The sequence below is a fragment of the Rhyacophila brunnea genome, unplaced genomic scaffold (assembly GCF_057557595.1).
Source record: "Rhyacophila brunnea isolate RB1 unplaced genomic scaffold, BYU_Rbru_1.0 scaffold_9, whole genome shotgun sequence".
Lineage (NCBI taxonomy): Eukaryota > Metazoa > Arthropoda > Insecta > Trichoptera > Rhyacophilidae > Rhyacophila > Rhyacophila brunnea.
Genome location: NW_028233361.1, coordinates 36,461,604 through 36,479,153, shown reverse-complemented (window position 1 = coordinate 36,479,153; position 17,550 = coordinate 36,461,604). Strand labels below are relative to the sequence as shown.

Below are 17,550 nucleotides of genomic sequence, written 5' to 3'. Positions count from 1 at the left end.
TTTATATATATATATAAATCGTAAATAATAAAAAAATTGTATAGATTATATTGATTATAATATTATTATCATCAAAGATATTATTTTGGAAGAGCATTTTTTTATTTCAGATATTATGTATTAGTTTTTCACATGAACATCTTATATATGTATTATTATGAAAATATAAGAAACTTTTGATTTAAAAATAGCCTTTCTTTTCATTACAGATAAAGACACTGTTATGTGTGATAAATTAAATATTAAGCAAATGAGTGATGTGATTTTTTTTATTACATCATATTTTACAACAGTGTTTAAGTCAAGGGTGTGACCTGACATGATAAAATGAGATAAAAAATGACATTGTATATATTGTGTAATAACAATATTATTGTTTTAACTCATATCTTAACATCATCTTGCTGAAATGTATGTATGTACATGCCCACAGCCGATTTCCTGTTAAATGAACTATATTTATAAATAACTTAGTTTTAAATGACTCAATGAGTATATTATAAAATATATTAATGTGGATTGATCTCACAGATGTTAGAGACTGGAACCAACATGACAATAAGACACCCGGCACAGTGGCGCACCCAGGGGGGGGGGGACAAGGGGCCCTGGCACCCCCCAAACATGAAAATTATCAGAATGATATTATACATTGAAATTGAAAGCCACCTAACTATACCTTGGGCTTAGACGAATAAAAACACGGAAAAAAATGATTTTAATTTCTAACATAAAAATTTCGTAACACTAATGTCGGGTTTTTTTAGAAACCCGATACTTAATGGAACTGTCAAAAAAATCTCGGTGTCCACCTGAATTCCGGAGTGGTGTAGGTCATAGCTGGGGAGGGCTAACAGGGCTCTAGCCTGGGGGCCCGGGCTGTGTGGGGCCCAGCGTGTCGGGTTGATCAGATAAGTGAGATAAACACACATCATAAATTAGCTTTAATAGTAAAAAAAAGTCACCTTCATAGCCATGAACATTTTAGATTATATAATTGATATAATTTATGATTATTATGTGTCGATACTTGACTGCTCCATTATTAAAGTAGATGTATTAAAAATCGCAAATAATTCACTGTATAAGTACCCTTAATTTGGACTAAAACACAATTTGAAAAACGTTAATGTAGTATTTCACACTGCCTTTAATCTTAGCGTAGGTAGGGGCCCGCCAAACATCCTAGCCTTAGGGCCCGTTTCAGGATGTGGGGGCCATGGTGTAGGTACACCGAGTACAGTAGACAAAAGACCGATAAACGAGAAATTAGGCTGTGTTGAGTAGATTTGTGTATAAGTTAAATGCACTAATACTTTTTTTGTCCATTTTCAATTAATATTTTGGAACCTCAATATTAAAAAACCAAAAATCGACGATAAACATTCGGCGAAAAGAACGACTACTCCCACTAGTCGGTGGTAATGTGAGTCAAAAAAACATTTTTTTTCAGTGGAATTCGGCATAAATATTGTAGCTCTCTAGACCAAGCAGGTAGCACAACCGATAATATTTGAGTAATATTTTAGCATACTAGGCGCACGTGTCCAGCATGGTCGCTGTTAGTCACTTCCAATCCGCTAGTTGCTGAGGACACGCTCAACGGTTACCGCCGTTATGCCTCCAATTTAATAAAAAGTTGAAGAAACTGTACAAATATACCGCCGTGAATTGTGAAAATATGTAAAAACAATTATATGAAGAAGAAAAAAGGGCTATGGGACTAATTTACATTCTCCTCCTTGGGCCCCCACCAATATTAAATCCTGGGTACGCCACTGACCCAGCAAGTGTCCTTTCATTAGAAGATGCCTAGAACTGTATGTCATGATCAAATTATCCTAATTATCAAATTCAATTATTCAGACCTTTTATGGTTGCATTGAATACTCATATGGCGGGAAGGTGTAAGCGCCTGCATAGAGATATTTAAACAAAACTACAGGTATAAACACAACACCATATAACAGCTCTATAATACGTACTGTTCTCATCAGCTTGATGAATGGCAATGTCTCCTGGGGAAGGTATATAAAATGGACGTATCGACAACATTGTTGGCAGGTTTGGATTTCTCCACACCCGCATAAACTGACGGATTTAATACCTACCGTTTTACAGTGTTACGAAGGTACTTAAAGATAAATAACTGTTACTTACTATCCTACTAATTATTATTTTCAATTGAAAGTTGAGACTTTGTTTTGTCATAAATGAAATGGTAATGGTAATTCCATTAATCTATAATTGAGCGTAGTTATGCACAAAGCAGCCAAGCCACAATTTTGAAAAAAATGAGTTATTGTGATTTCCATAATCTCACACGTTTGTTTTACGTTCTGCACAAATCAGCCAAGCTGCTGTCATACAAACATATCATATAAATGCGTTTTAAAGATTTTGCAAATCGCAGAATATGACATTTTCGATTTGCATAAAGCAACCAAGCTGCTGTCATACAAAAATGTCATATAAATGCGTTCTAAAAATATGCAATATTCGTTCTGCAAAAAGCAGCCAAATGATAATAATTTGTACTTACGTACATTTTTAAAATCGTGACTGTAAGGTATGTTTTTCTACATTCAATTAATAAACATTATTTTCTCAATTACATTATATGTTTTTCATTTTATTATATATAATATAATATACAGATTTTTCATATAAAAAATAGTGCCAGGCAGCTAAATATTGATGTATAATTTACAAGTTTTTCGAATTATTTTCAGAATTTTGAAATTCCCATAATAATTAAGTAACTTAGAAGGCTATTTTTAAAGAAAATAATCAAAAATAAAGACTTTTCTTACAAAAATAAGAGATGGCTGCATTCTGCAGAATGCACATTCTAAAAAAAACCATTTTACTCAAAACACCTGGACTGCTAAAACACCAAAATTTCATAGATTATATGCTTTTATCTCTTCAAAAGTTATACAAAATCATATATATATATAATATCTATCATTCAAAAAGTATACACAGTATACAGAGGCTTTGCTGATTTAAAGAAACACAATTTACATAAAAGTGCTTCTATCTCTGTTTGAGGTTTGTGTGGCTCGGCTGCTTTGTGCATAACTACGCTCAATTAGTAATGTGCCCGATTCACTAAATTGTTATAATTTTTATAATAAAACCTTCAAATCACCAGGCAGTTTTGATGTCAACTTCTCTGCATAATCGTGGATTGTGGGGTGTAGATACATATTTGTGGTGTGCCATAGCTTTTTCATTTGATTTGAGGCGGCTTCTACTACTTTCCTGAAAGTAAAATTTATTTCCATCAATAGGATGAGAACATGTTGGTTTGCCACACTAAAAAATGTGTACTGTATCAATGTGCCCATTAATTTTTCTAGACATGCACTAAATGCACAATGCAAAAAATGCCATAATTGAGATGACATAAGTTTGCTAGATACACGAAAACTTTCTAGAGGCAGTCATTCATACATTTTACAAATTTCAAGCTTTATCCTGAAATAAACCAATATGTATCATTAAATTTATAAAAGATATTCAACACATAATAATATAATAGATACCATATCGACCGTGCTTAGGAAAAAGGGCGTAACCCACACAGAACAAATTTTACAGGAGAGGCAAAAAAACGTTTTGTGGAATGATTTTGATTTAATATTAATAAAAAAGGCACATACATTGGGTGCATGATGATTGATGATTTGGTGTAATATCTTTTCGATCTACTAATAATTAAAGAAGTTATTACAGAAAATCATTAAAATTGAGGGTAAATGCTTTTTTCCTTAAAATAAAACTTAATTAAAGCTCAATTAAAACCTGAATTTAGATAATAAATCGGCATTTGCGGCATACTTCCCTTTTACAGAACGTGTATTTAGTTGTATAAATTGTTAATATCTAATAAAAGCACTTTTCGAAAAATCAAGGGTTACGCCTTTTTTCCTAAACACAGTCGATATATAATACATTTTCTCACACATCAGTGCATAGCATCGAGAGAATATTGAACTGAGTATAGGTTAGCTACATTTAACACTTTAACAGGCCATGAAGTCCAATGACAGTTAGTAGTGTAGTGAAACAGTAGTGTATTTAGTAATAGAAGAGAAACAATCACAAATACCCAGGCTTTTAGAAAATCACAAATATATTGTGACCTCACCGAAATCGAACTCAGGGCCCCTGGATGAAAGGCCAGCACCTTACGTACTGGTCTACGAAGCTTCATGAATCATAAGATACAGCAATCTGTCTATCGTCTTGCATGTAAAAGTGAGATATCTCTGTCAGCGGGACTATTCTAACTAGTCAACACGATTACACGTTTCCGTTATACTTCTTGATCCAAAATAGCATGAATATCACTATCGGGCAATTCTGTATATAAGGCAGTTTTCTACAAAAATTGGTAACACGGTCCAATTAGAGATCCTAATCAGATACATTTGGAATCAAGACATTGCCATTGCAGTATGAAATATTTAAAAAATATTTTGCAATACTACTTAACAATACTAGAGGCACTAGTGTCGCAATGTTAGTGTTATTTTCAAAATCGTTGCATCTCAATTTTCAATATGTAATTGTCGTCCTCTATCTCGGTCTAAAATGGTTAACATGGTCATAAGCGGCCGTGTTAAAATCATCACGCGTGACAGTTCACATCCCAAGATAATTAACTCTCTGAATACAATACAGTATATTTATCACTTTTTTATTGATTGCTGAGGTAAGTGATATGTTACAATAGCCCTGCAGGAAAACCTTGGCTCAACGATTACATGAGCTTTCACATAAGTTCAGAGGAAGGAAAAAGGAGTGTTGAGATACCTAAATGGATGCTGGTGGAAGCTGCCAAAACCCACAGTGGACTGTTAGTAGTAGAGATAATGATGATGTAGTCAGATAGTTTAGTATCAGATTGTTGTATTTATTTTCGTAGTCTGGCACGGATAAATTTTGAATGTATTATAAAAATAAGAATTTCTTTTGAAACTCCAATGACCCAATTATTTGTGTAGAAATTTAAATTACTTACGGATGGCAATGTCCAACCGATACTGTAACAACACCAGCAAACATATCAAGATATCGTTTCCCCTCGTGGTTGAATAGCCACTGCATATGTCCTTGGTGAATTAGTAGAGGTTTTTTGTAGATGGTAGCTATGCATGGTGCTATGTGTTTGTTTCTTATATCTTGCATTTTTACGTAATCTGTTCCCTAAAAAGAATTTTAAAAATCATTTATGAATGTGTCATGTGAGCTTTTCAATAAAATGGCTAATGGTGACTTCGACGTGTGCATTATCACAAAGTGTTTTATTAGTGAGAATTTAAGGTGCTTTTTAATTACACATCCATTAACTTAGATAAATACAAGATATACTGTGCATATTTAGCAGTGGCGAAGGGTGGAGGTAGGCTGTTAAGATTCGCTATAAATAGTGCACACTAAACTTTGATAGTCATATGTATTTGTTTTTATTGAAGTAACACTACAATTTACAGATGGTGTTAGTTAGTTTTTAAAAATCAATTAAACCCTGCCTAAACGAAACCATAATAGATTTGGTCTAATTTGGGCGATACGACAAAATTGTGCACACTTTTTCATTCATAGTTATTTGGGTACTGTTCGGTTATACCGGAGCCAGCGGAAAACGCATTTTGAAAATAGCCGATAAACTGGATTATTTGTTAGGTTAACCTAACCAAACCTAACCTAACCTAACCTAACCCAACCTAACCGAACCTAAACTAACCCAAACTAACAAATAATCCAGTTTATCGGCTATTTTCAAAATGCGTTTTCCGCTGGCTCCGGTATAACCGAACAGTACCGTTATTTGTTTTCGTTGGATTAAAAATACATATTACACATATTGTTGGTTCATTTTTTTAATTCATTAAGTCCTGCGTAAACCAAACTATAATAAATAAAAAATATTATTCTACCTATAAAATACTCAAAGTTATGTATGATTTAATTGCATAATTTTAGATATTTTATAGAAAGACATGTAATTTTTGACTATTATCTATTATGGCTTGGTTTCTCAGGGTTTAATTGAATTTTAAAATCTAACCAACACTCTCTGTAAATTGTAGTCTTATTTCAATGAAAACAAATATGTATGTATGACAAAGTTTAATGTGCACTATTTATGGCGGATCTTAACAGCCTACCTCCACCCTTCGCCACTGATATTTAGACAATTGTTACTGAATTAAATTCTACAAAATAGTTTTCACAGCTATTTTGGCTTTTACAGCACTAAATGAGTTGTTACATGCCGAGTATCCATTGTACAGAGCGAGAATTCATGAAATCTTCTATCTAACTAGCCATAGTAGTTATTTTAATAATTATGTATCCTACTTGAAAATAATATTGTTGACATCTATGCACTCAAGATACGATAAGACACGCTTATATTAAGTACTTATTACAATAAAAATGAATTATAATCAAAATTATTAGGTTAGGTTAGGCTAGGTTTGGTACAAAAGCAAATTGCTGGTGAAAAACCATTTAAATCAGATGCATATAATGATGAATTAATGACGGTCATTCAGACTGCTCCGTTGACAAACACAGTAGTTATTGCAAGTGCGATAAAGTAAGAAAAAATAAATATAAAAGGTAAACAAAATTCTCTTTCTAAAAAATATAATATAAATGTAATAATATTGATTTCATAACATATAATTCTTTCGTGTGTCAGCAGAATTTCCATGCAGAGTGCCATTGGTTCGCCACCAATGGTTTAAGACCACAATCTGATGAGCAGACAATCAATTAATGGATGGAAAAATAAAGAAGTGAAATATTTCATATATCTGGAGGAATTAAGTTTAGTTTAATTAAAAGATAGTAATCTAGTTTTTAGTTTAGTTTTTAGTTTATAGTTTTCATACAGATTTCTTAATGAATTTTTGTGTTAATTTAAAAGAAAAATTATCCTTTTCGCTCCTAAGTGAAGCATTATTTTATGGGGAATGATTATGAGCTATTTGCATAACTCATTTGGTCATTGCTGAAACAACATGTAATTTTTGCGAGACACGGGATTCAAACCCATATCTCACGGTTTTAGAGTCTGGCTATACTCCAAATATAATTATCTCAGTTTAATACTCAGTTTTATACTCAGTTTTATACTCAGTTTAATATGACACAAAGTGGATTGCTTTATTTGGTTTATATTCATTTCAATTTCACCTACCACATATTTTTCTGGGATGAAATCACATGGTGGCATCTCTGGTATTTCTGATGAAAACTGTCGAGCCGAACATACTGTTTTTCTGAAAGCTTAAGGAAGGTGGCAGATTTATAAAAAAATATCAACCAGTAATATTATGTTCATAATTGTATAGATTCATTTATTAGGATAATTTTATTATCCATGTTCCTAATATTTTGGCTGCATTATACCAAGTTACAAGATTAAATGGATGGATGACAAAAGTTCAGACGCTTCTGAATTTTCGCACGACAGTTGTATTGTGCCATATCTACCCCTGCGCAGTAGAACGATAGTGGTGAGCCAGTAAAAAAACCAACTACATTGCTCAGAGACTTATTTTGAGGTGAACCGATTTTCACGACTTGTCAAATAGTACCAAACAATGATAACATCGTGTCTCTCGAAGAATGAGACAGCACTTTTATGTGTATACAGTTATTATCGTGATAGTTTATAAAACACACTATTGGTGCAAGTAAAGTCATGCACGTATAGAGGCGCTAGTAGATCGTGTTAACATCGTTCTGATGGTAAGTTTGCAATATCTTCTGATGGTATTATCGTTAGTGGAAGAAAAAGAAACAGAAAAGAATATTTTATTTTTACATTTGGTCTGTGATAATGTATTATTATCTGTTGGTACTATAAACTATTGAGAGATTGAAAAATATCTCTAAACATTAGATAGATATATTATTATACATTATACCTACGTCATTGTTTATTATAATTTAAAAAAAAATATAATTTGTATTGATTATTGTTATCTATTTGCTATTTTAAAGAAATATTTATTCAGTCACATACATAAAGAGATAGGTCACTGGAATCCAAATTTTCACCACTTCATAAACTATTTCTTTTATCCTATGAATAATTCACAAGATTTGAGAATGTAACATTCTATATATCGTGGGTATTCTGCGAATAAGCATTAAGTCAAAAATACTAGTTTTGAGATAATCGAGTTTGAAAGGTTGGACGGTCTTAACTTATTTTATATATATAAAAGGCAAATTCCTTTCTGCGATATTGCTTTGAGTATGACTTAGTGCAGTTTCGCACGCAGAATTTTGTGAATATAGCCTGAGAATGAGAGAAGCAAATGCACTAAGTCCATTTAGTGCTTTTTCTCTGAATAGATGTATGTCTTTTTGACTTATAACATAAATTATCTTCGCCAGTTTTATAGATATGACTGTGTGTGTTTTTGTAGACTATAGAGCGTACTCTTAATAAGATTACCTCATCATTAAGTCAAAACAGCAAAATTTTGACTTAGTGCTTTTTCGCAGAATACCCACGATATTGAACATACATAATTTGAAAACATGTAAATCTTTTTTGAAAAATAAAATCGATACCTGAGGGGACTTGAACCTGTAACCACTGGATTTGCGGCAATGTGCTTTTTCAATTATGCTGCGGGCATCCTACTTAATTACGACGAATTTAACTAGTAGTTCTGACATGAAATGGTTACCAAATTGCGTTAATAATGTTGGTTATTAGTTTTTGTATATTAAATCAAGGTAGGTATCAGTTAAATGCTTTATTTACTATCCGACGTCTTGATCACTCCAAATTCTTAGTTATAACTTACTTGCACATGCTAATATTTTAATAAACTATTTCTTTTATTCAATGAATAATTCACAAGTCTTGAGAATGTAACATTCTATAAATTGAACATACATAATTTGAAAACATCTCATAATATATTATTATTATACTCACTCGAATAATTATTAATGCAATTTGATAAGCATTTTATGTAAGAACTACAATTTAAATTCATCGTAATTAATTAGGATGCCAGTAGCTTAATTGAAAAAGAAAAATGTGCACGAATCCAGGTACAAGTCCCGTTGGGTGTCATATTTTTTTTCAAGAAAGATTTTTTCTAGTGGGTACATGAGATATTTTCAAATTATATATGTTCAGGTACATGTTATATAAAACAAACTATTTTTTTAATGTTTTTACAAGAAGTAGGTGGACCTAAACCACAGAATAATAATGAATGAAGGCTTCTATGATTGTAATGTTTTTTTGTTGAATAGAATTAGCTTAATCATCTAATAAATGAGTTTATAAAGTGCATATAGGTAATGGTTCATAGTCCGACCCAAATGTTTTGATTTGAGGCAGCCTTCACATGTATATTTGCCGCTTTTTCACACAATGGTCTCGTATGACGGATGTTATGCCGTGTCCACATTGGCAGTAAGTTGCTGGCAACCTCATTAAATTTCATGATAATTATCATAATTATTTATATGACCATAAATTATTACAACATACTTATATAAAGGTGAAGACTGCCACATTGGACCATTATCTTGGATGGATTCGAACATTAGTATCAAACAGTTGTAAAATACTAATTGCTATCGTTTTCTGTATTGACAAAGTTTTCTGATTACATCAACAAAATATGCTTTACAAGGTATTATATGTGTTGATATGCTTTCAACGAAAAATGCACAATATTATACATCATTATAATTATTATAGTGCCTAGTCCAGACCAAGATGCATTTTGTATGTGAAGAATGTTTTGTATCAATGATGGAATACCTACAATAAACATGAACATATTAAATTTAATGTTGTTATGTTTATAAACAGTTTTTATACAATGTTCATTTATTCACATTTACACTATTTTATAATATTTCGGTCTGGACTAGGTACCTAATAATGGTAATATGGTTCGTTCTATTTTTTTTTTATTTGAATACAACACTTTTATAGCATAATAGAAGCATATATTTAAAGAGTGTCGATTACAACAAAATGCAAAATCTAAAATTAGAACCTTTGGGAAGTATTAATGAAAATTACATACCTAGTACAGAAGAATCAAAAAATGCAAATACATCCTAATATCTAACTGATAATGAATAACTAGTACCTAGGTACATAGCTAATAGATAATATTATAATATATTACATTATGAAATAATAAATAAAATCGCAATTGAATGTGCATACCTATACATATTATCAATCCGAAATTATACTCTGTGCTGCAGATTATTTTATAAAACCTCCCTACCTATTTCAGTTTTGTTTCAGCCACTGGCCACTGGCCACTGCATTCAACAGCTGCAGCTGTCAGAAGGAAACAACCGCCAAATTCGATTTTTAAAAACCTCGAATTTTTCGCGCACAACACTATGTCCTATAGACCTATATCAATGAACTAATTCAAAAATCAATCCTAAATTCATGATTATACTATTACTTTATAATTTTAGGACATAATTGAAGACAGTGTAAAATTATTTCTGTTTTTTTTTCAGGTTTAAGTTGATATTTCTTCGAATAGAGCTATGTACCTATCTATAATAACGTGTGCAGTAAATTGAAACACCAATACAAACACAAATCATTTACGCTCCATTATTCGAATTAAATTAATGCTAGTCTATATTGCGCGCCTACTCATAAATATTTAACATTGCTCTAAATCCCGGCGATAGATTTGTAATACCTAAATAGGTATTACTTCCTACTATAAAAGGGTAAAAAATAAATATATTTACCGAATCTTCGTATCATCATGATGTTTATTACGTCTTGTCCTGAACGCACCAATAAATACAGTCACTGTTTACAAATGCCTATTAACGAATGCAAACAAAATTCAATTCAATTATTTAGTCGTCGAATAGTGCGACAAGCACCAAGCGAAGACAATGGCTGTTTATGTAAATATAACTGACCTCTTGTCACTGAGAGATTTTAAATTATATGAAAACACATTTCACAAAACACAAAACTAAGCCACACTTTGATTACTTTTCATGATACTTATTTTTTATCAGAGGAGCTACATCTTGGCTTTGTTACGGTTATGAAAACACGTTCATAATAATAACTATGTTTATATCGGCATAATCTAAATAATTATGTGCATGTCAATCAAGTAATGTATTATTATTATGCAGTTTATATGAGGTAGATGTACCCAGTGGCGCACCCAGGGGGGGGGCAAGGGGTCTTGCCCCCCCCCCCAAAAACATTGAAATTGAAAGCCAATAGATTAGACAAATAAAAACACGGCAAAAAATGATTTGAAATTCTCCAGCACCCTCTTTAGAAAAAATTCTTAGATTTTAATTTCTAACACAAAAATTTCGAAACACTAATGTCAGGTTTTTTTAGAAACTCAATCTCTAATGGAAATGTCAAAAAATTCTCGGTGTCCACCCGAATTCCGGAGTGGTGTACACCAGTGGCGTACCCAGGGGGGGAAGGGGCCCTGGCACCCCCCAAACATGAAAATTATCAGAATGATTTTAAACATTGACATCGAAAGCCAATAAAACACGGCAAAAAAATTATTTGTAATAATTCGACAGCTCCATTATTAAAGTAGGTGTATTAAAAATCGCCAATAATTCACTGTATTAGTACCGTAGTAAACACGGCAAAAAAAATATTTGTAATAATTCTCCAGCACCCTTTTTAGAAAAATTTCTTATTTTTTTTTTCTGATTTTAATTTCTAACACAAAAATTTCGAAACACCAATGTCAGGTTTTTTTATAAACCCAATACCTAAGGGAACTGTCAAAAAATTCTCGGTGTCCACCCGAATTCCGGAGTGGTGTAGGTCATGGCTGGGGAGGGCTGACAGGGCTCTAGCCTGGGGGCCCGGCGTGTCGGGTTGACCAGATAACTGAGATAAACACACATCATAAATTAGCTTTAATAGTAAAAATTAGACTTCATGGCCATGAACATTTTCAATTATTTATATAATTGTGCAATATATTTTTTGATTATTATGTGTCGATACTCGACAGCTCCATTATTAAAGTAGGTGTATTAAAAATCGCCAATAATTCACTGTATTAGTACCCTTAATTTGAACTAAAACACAATTTGAAAAATGTTAATGTAGTGTTTCACACTGCATTTAATCTTAGCGGTAGGTAGGGGGCCCCCCAAATATCCTAGTCTGAGGGCCCGTTTCAGGATGTGGGGACCATGGTATAGGTACACCGAGTGCAATAGACAAAATACCGATAAACGAGAAATTAAGCTGTGAAGAAGAGAGATGGGACTAATTTACATTCTCCTCCTTGCCCCCCCCCCCAATACTAAATCCTGGGTGCGCCACTGGATGTACCTATACCATTAACTATCAATACATACATACATACTTACATATTACATGGAAATTATGTACCATTATAATATGCATCATAATGCATAACTGCAAAACAATCATAAAACTGCATCTGTGATTATGCTAGAATCACCATTTTCATATACCTGTCACCGTTTCTATTAATCGTGTATTCATCGCCGATTCACCTCGCCCTATAGCGGTGCTACAAAAGCAATCTACCCGATGCATGTCTTATGTGGCGAGCATGTAGATGACAGACCAATGGGAATGTTGCTCTTTCGTTTGCGCTATGCTCCGATGCTGGAGCATACTATGGTGCAATGCATGTACCTTCTTAGTATATTCTTAGGTAGGTACGTATAAGAAAACATACCAACTTGAGGAAAATGCTGACTATCGACCATTTACCCGAAAAAGATATACCTACGCGCATATGACAATAATTATTATCTTTAGCATAATTTTGAGTAGAAGCTAGAACGCTTCACCACAAGTCAAGCAATTGTTATTGAACACAGGGCATTTTAAACGCAAAAAGATAATTGTCTTCCTAGATCTGAAATGGAAGCTCTGAAATTCCTTTAATTTTATTTTTAAACGTTTTTTAAGAGTTTTTTTTTAATTCGTCAGTATTTTTTTTGGTATGAAAAGCCTAAAAACGGTCTCGAATTTGTTCTCAAACGGATTCGCCCAGCAGAAAACTTGGGAATTCAATAAACCAATCTATATTTTTAAAAAAGGTCGCGTCTTTCTTTGGACGAGATTTTTAAATTTAGAGGAGGACCCTTTACAATTTTTGCTCAGGGGCTTACGTCACTGAAACACCATGATATGAGTTGGATCGAGAGATTCAGCGCATGGATCAAATGGTTAGCATCAGGCGAACGGCTAACAACAATACCGACAATAATTAATCCTGATGAAAAGGTGTTAAGATAACTCCATGCTGTCGATTATTATCTAATATTAATTATTATAATACTTAGTTTTTTAGCGATTTACAGTTCTCAACAGAAATAAAATCGCTACATACTCCGTAAATAATCATGAAATACACAAATATCGTCCCCAATAATATAGTTTGAGATCTCTGTGGTAAATAAATATTATTTAATCAAAATATAAACGATGCGCGGGTCAAAGTATCACAGTGTATGAATTTGACTAATACTAAAATAGGTACCTAGGTAAACACAATAAGAAATTATTATGTAATTTCAACAGGGATACGATTTCCCTTGGACCAAATATTGCTGGGTCTGATGGTTTGAGACATTGCCAACCAATTATGTCCGTAGGTAAAAGTCCCCTTATGCAGTCTTCAATCAACACTCATTTTTTTGTCTCAATGTTTATGTAAATTTTTCTCTACTAAATTATATTATTTTAGTGGATAAATGCAATTAAAATCATATCTACATATTATCCCATGGTCTCCACAAGGGGGGGTGGAGCTGACAGGGCTCTAGCCTGGGGGCCCACGTGGCGGATCGACCAGATAAATGACTGCAGCGCTCGAAATGGAAAAGTTTACGAACCGGAGCGCTCGACAAATTTTCTGAATATATTTACATAGTCATCAAATCGTATGTGTATTTTATAAAAATAAGTGTGCCAGATTTCATATTCTATGGCTTATCTAGCTCAGACGGTCAACATATTTTTTCCACGAGACGGAGCGATAATTTTACAAATTTCAATAGCCGGAACGGCGCTCCGGTGCGTTCCGTTCCATTTCGAGCCCTGTAAATGAGATAAATACACATCACGAATAATTTGTTCTAATTGTAATAAAGGCGCGATTTTCCTTCAGGGATTTTATGGTTTTAAAATAAGTAGGTGCGATGCAATTTTTGATTATTAAGTGTGTGTCGATACACTGAATTCCCTTAATTTTACCTCGAACACCATATCGAAAACGTTACCATACAGCGTCACACTGTTAGTGATAGGTAGGGGGCCTACCAAAGATACTGGCCTGGGGGTCCGCTGTGGGGGGGCTAAGACATATCCACTAAAATTGAAAGTGAGGAGTAGCCGTCAGTGTCTCTCTCGGCCCATTCTCGACAGAATCTAGTCTAAAAGGTTGTATTATTCACATACATTTATTAATTTGCCGCCCTAAGCAACGCATGACCTGGTGCCCCACGGGACGTCACTGTTGCCAACCTATCTAAATATTACCTTTGGATGAACGTATTAAAAATCCGTTCCAATTTCGTATATATGCCAGAGTGAGCTAGATAAAAAAAACGAAGCGCCTAGTTTCAAAAGCCCCTAAAACGGTTTTCATCAAATTTTGAGTTAGATATATATTTAGAGATATGTTTTTATGTACTATATGTTGGAAAAAGTTATAGTTTCAAAAAAGGCCTAAAACCGTCAATATTTATTATCAAAAATTAGGCTTAATTTCAAAACCCCCTAAAACAGTTGGCGTGTGAATTTCAAATCCCCCTAAAATGAATAAGCCAATCAGCTGCTGCTCTGATGGTCATGTGATACGGATTTCAATATGTCTGCCTGAACAAAATTGAAGTGACTTCGTGTTAATCGCTCTGTAGGTTAATATAATAGTATTTTTCGATATTTATAATGAATGTTGAACTGATTAATGTGTCGGTAAGCCCAATGAGTCAAGGAAGCGTTTACAAAGAAAATAAATATGGGAAGTCAATATCAAAAGCCATAAACGGTAAGTGAATATTGACAATTTCTGCGTGTTATTTTTTTTTCCAATAATACAGTGGTGTCTCGTCATACTATCCCTATCGTTGATTATAAAATTACTTGATTTAAAATAATTACAGTTTACCATTGAAAACGTTAAATATGTACCTATTAATTTAATAAGTACTTTTTTCACATTTATTAATTATCAGGACCGGTTTTACCAACTTATAATTTTCTATACAAATATTTTAAAATGCATAATAACAAAATATAAAGTAGGGACAGCCACTAACTAGAATATAAATAATTATATGTACACTATACCTATACCATTCATCCGATTACGATAAAACTTTGGTGAGTTATTGTGTGCACACCTGCCAAGGTTTCTGAATTAGAAAAATCAACTTCTTCTCCTTCTTCACTCTATGTTATGTTATTCGTATTGTTCCTATACCATTCATCCAATTGCAATGAAACTTTCGTCAGTTATTGTGCGCACACCCGCAAAGATTTTTGAATTAGTACAACCATCTTCTTTTTCTTTTTCTATTCCATCTTCTTCTATTCGGATGCGTTCCTATACCATTAATCCGATTGCGATGAAACATTGATGAGTTGTTGTGCGCACGGCCGCACGCCCGCGAAGGTTTCTGAATTAGCACAACCATCTTCTTCTTCTTCTATTCTATCTTCTTACATTATTTGTAATATTTTTAATTATATAATATTATGTATGTATGCAATAGTAAATTTTATATCGTTAACATAATTTATATTGTTAATTTTAGTTACCTACTTCGAATAAATATTTTTTTAATTTGTACAAAAACATACTTATTTATTTTGTTCTCCAAAAAATATAACCACAGGACGCCTTTTGCAATTTCCTCATGCGCCATTGCTCTAATGTAAGTTTCATAACCCCTTAAAATCATACACGTTAATTTCAAAAGCCCCTAAAACGGTAGTTGAGTTTCAAAGTGCCCTAAAAAGAAAATCAATTGATTTTTAATATATTTTCTCAGTAAAATATGCAAAAGGTGAGTAAGGGATACTAAATATTTATACGCATTCAATAGATATGAGTTTTTTTCATTTTTCTCAGAACTGTCAAAAGTCGTTTTAGGGGCTTTTGAAACTAGACGCTTCAATTACTCTTTGCCACTATGGATATGCACCACAGAACAGGTTAATAAGAAAGAAATGCGAAAACCAGTCGAATAGTCTTTGAACGCAGAATGAGGGGCAAGCAAGGGGAAAATCATTAAAGACAAGACATACAAATCCCCAGAATGTCCTCAAATATTGACAATATTGAATGCGCACCTCGTTTACGTGACAAACTTTCTTCCTTATTATGATGCACAAAGTATCATAATATTCTTTCACACATGTTTAAGTTTATCTCCGGTACCTTTAAATAGATCATAAAGATGCCGAAAGGTAAAACCAGAGTCGCTAAAGTCGATTTCTGTGGAAAGAATAAATACAAAACTTCCATCAATTTGAATATTATGGTGAACGGAAGATTACTAAAAGACACTAGGTATATCCAGGATTTTCGAAATGTAATGTAAATGGATTTTTCCAGTATATTATGTTACCCACTCATATGTTTAATTATTGGCAATATTTTTTTCAAAATGCGCACATTTAAGACCTTGTCGACATGGCGCATTTTGACTCGCGCGCATTCCAGATACCTACATGTGACCTCATTGAACCGACCACACGCACTTGCGCCTCGAGGTATAGGTGACCTCATTGAGGTGTCCACAGAGCGAGACACGCGCCATGTGATCAAGGCCTTAATAGGTGATACCATAGACTATAGATACATCTAGACGCCACCCGTTGCATTGCTAAATGAAGCTGCGTGTCGTGCGTTTGGTTTGTGGGCGAGCGAACGCATTCGTCTACAAATGTTCGAGACCATAGACCATTTCGCTAGTGCTCGCCCAAAGTGCTCGCACTAGACGCTCAAAATTAAAATACATTTTTTTTTTTTTACGTTATATAGTATTTTCAAGCGGTCAAAATGCAACCATTAGGTAAAGATATCCATAATTTAAGTTATTTTAAAGAAACACTAGGTCACTGATATTAAAATATATAATAACATACAAATAAATAATTATCACGAACATGTATCAACTTACCTATGAAACGTAATACCATCTTCTTCCTTATCAGTACGGCTACCATATTTTAATACAACACACAGAACCATCTTTAACTAAAAATATTTACCACTGACCGTATGTTTAACACAAAAAATATCAATTTTAGCAACACGAGCTCGCAGGTTATCAACGCTACGTGAAGCGATTCACCACGATTTTCCGGCGATACTTTTGGAAACTAACTCACACATATGTAGACCTTTTATCTTACTCTAGCGCGTGTCGCAGAGATTATAAGGGTGCCGAATACTTTCTCACTCGCACTCATGCATCGTTTTTGTTCAGGCCTTGGGTGATACA

The 17,550-nt window shown here is 33.3% G+C and overlaps 1 protein-coding gene across 2 annotated transcripts in view; it reads right to left on the bottom strand.

Annotated features, from left to right (window-relative positions):
• The window catches only part of LOC147063563 (alanine--glyoxylate aminotransferase 2, mitochondrial), a 29,808-nt gene extending 18,845 nt beyond the window's left edge, over positions 1-10,963 (bottom strand). Inside the window, exons 1-4 of one of the 2 annotated variants that reach the window (XM_085959576.1) lie at positions 10,798-10,963; positions 7,223-7,311; positions 5,033-5,217; positions 3,144-3,267 (exon numbers count right to left, since the gene is read on the bottom strand). In XM_085959576.1, the coding sequence (XP_085815702.1) occupies positions 3,144-3,267; positions 5,033-5,217; positions 7,223-7,311; positions 10,798-10,816 (417 nt within the window). In that variant the 5' untranslated portion in view covers positions 10,817-10,963. Of the gene's footprint in view, positions 1-3,143; positions 3,268-5,032; positions 5,218-7,222; positions 7,312-10,097; positions 10,156-10,797 lie in introns of those variants that run through there. The other variant, XM_085959577.1, reaches the window with a different exon arrangement.
• Positions 10,964-17,550: the final 6,587 nt, after the last annotated feature.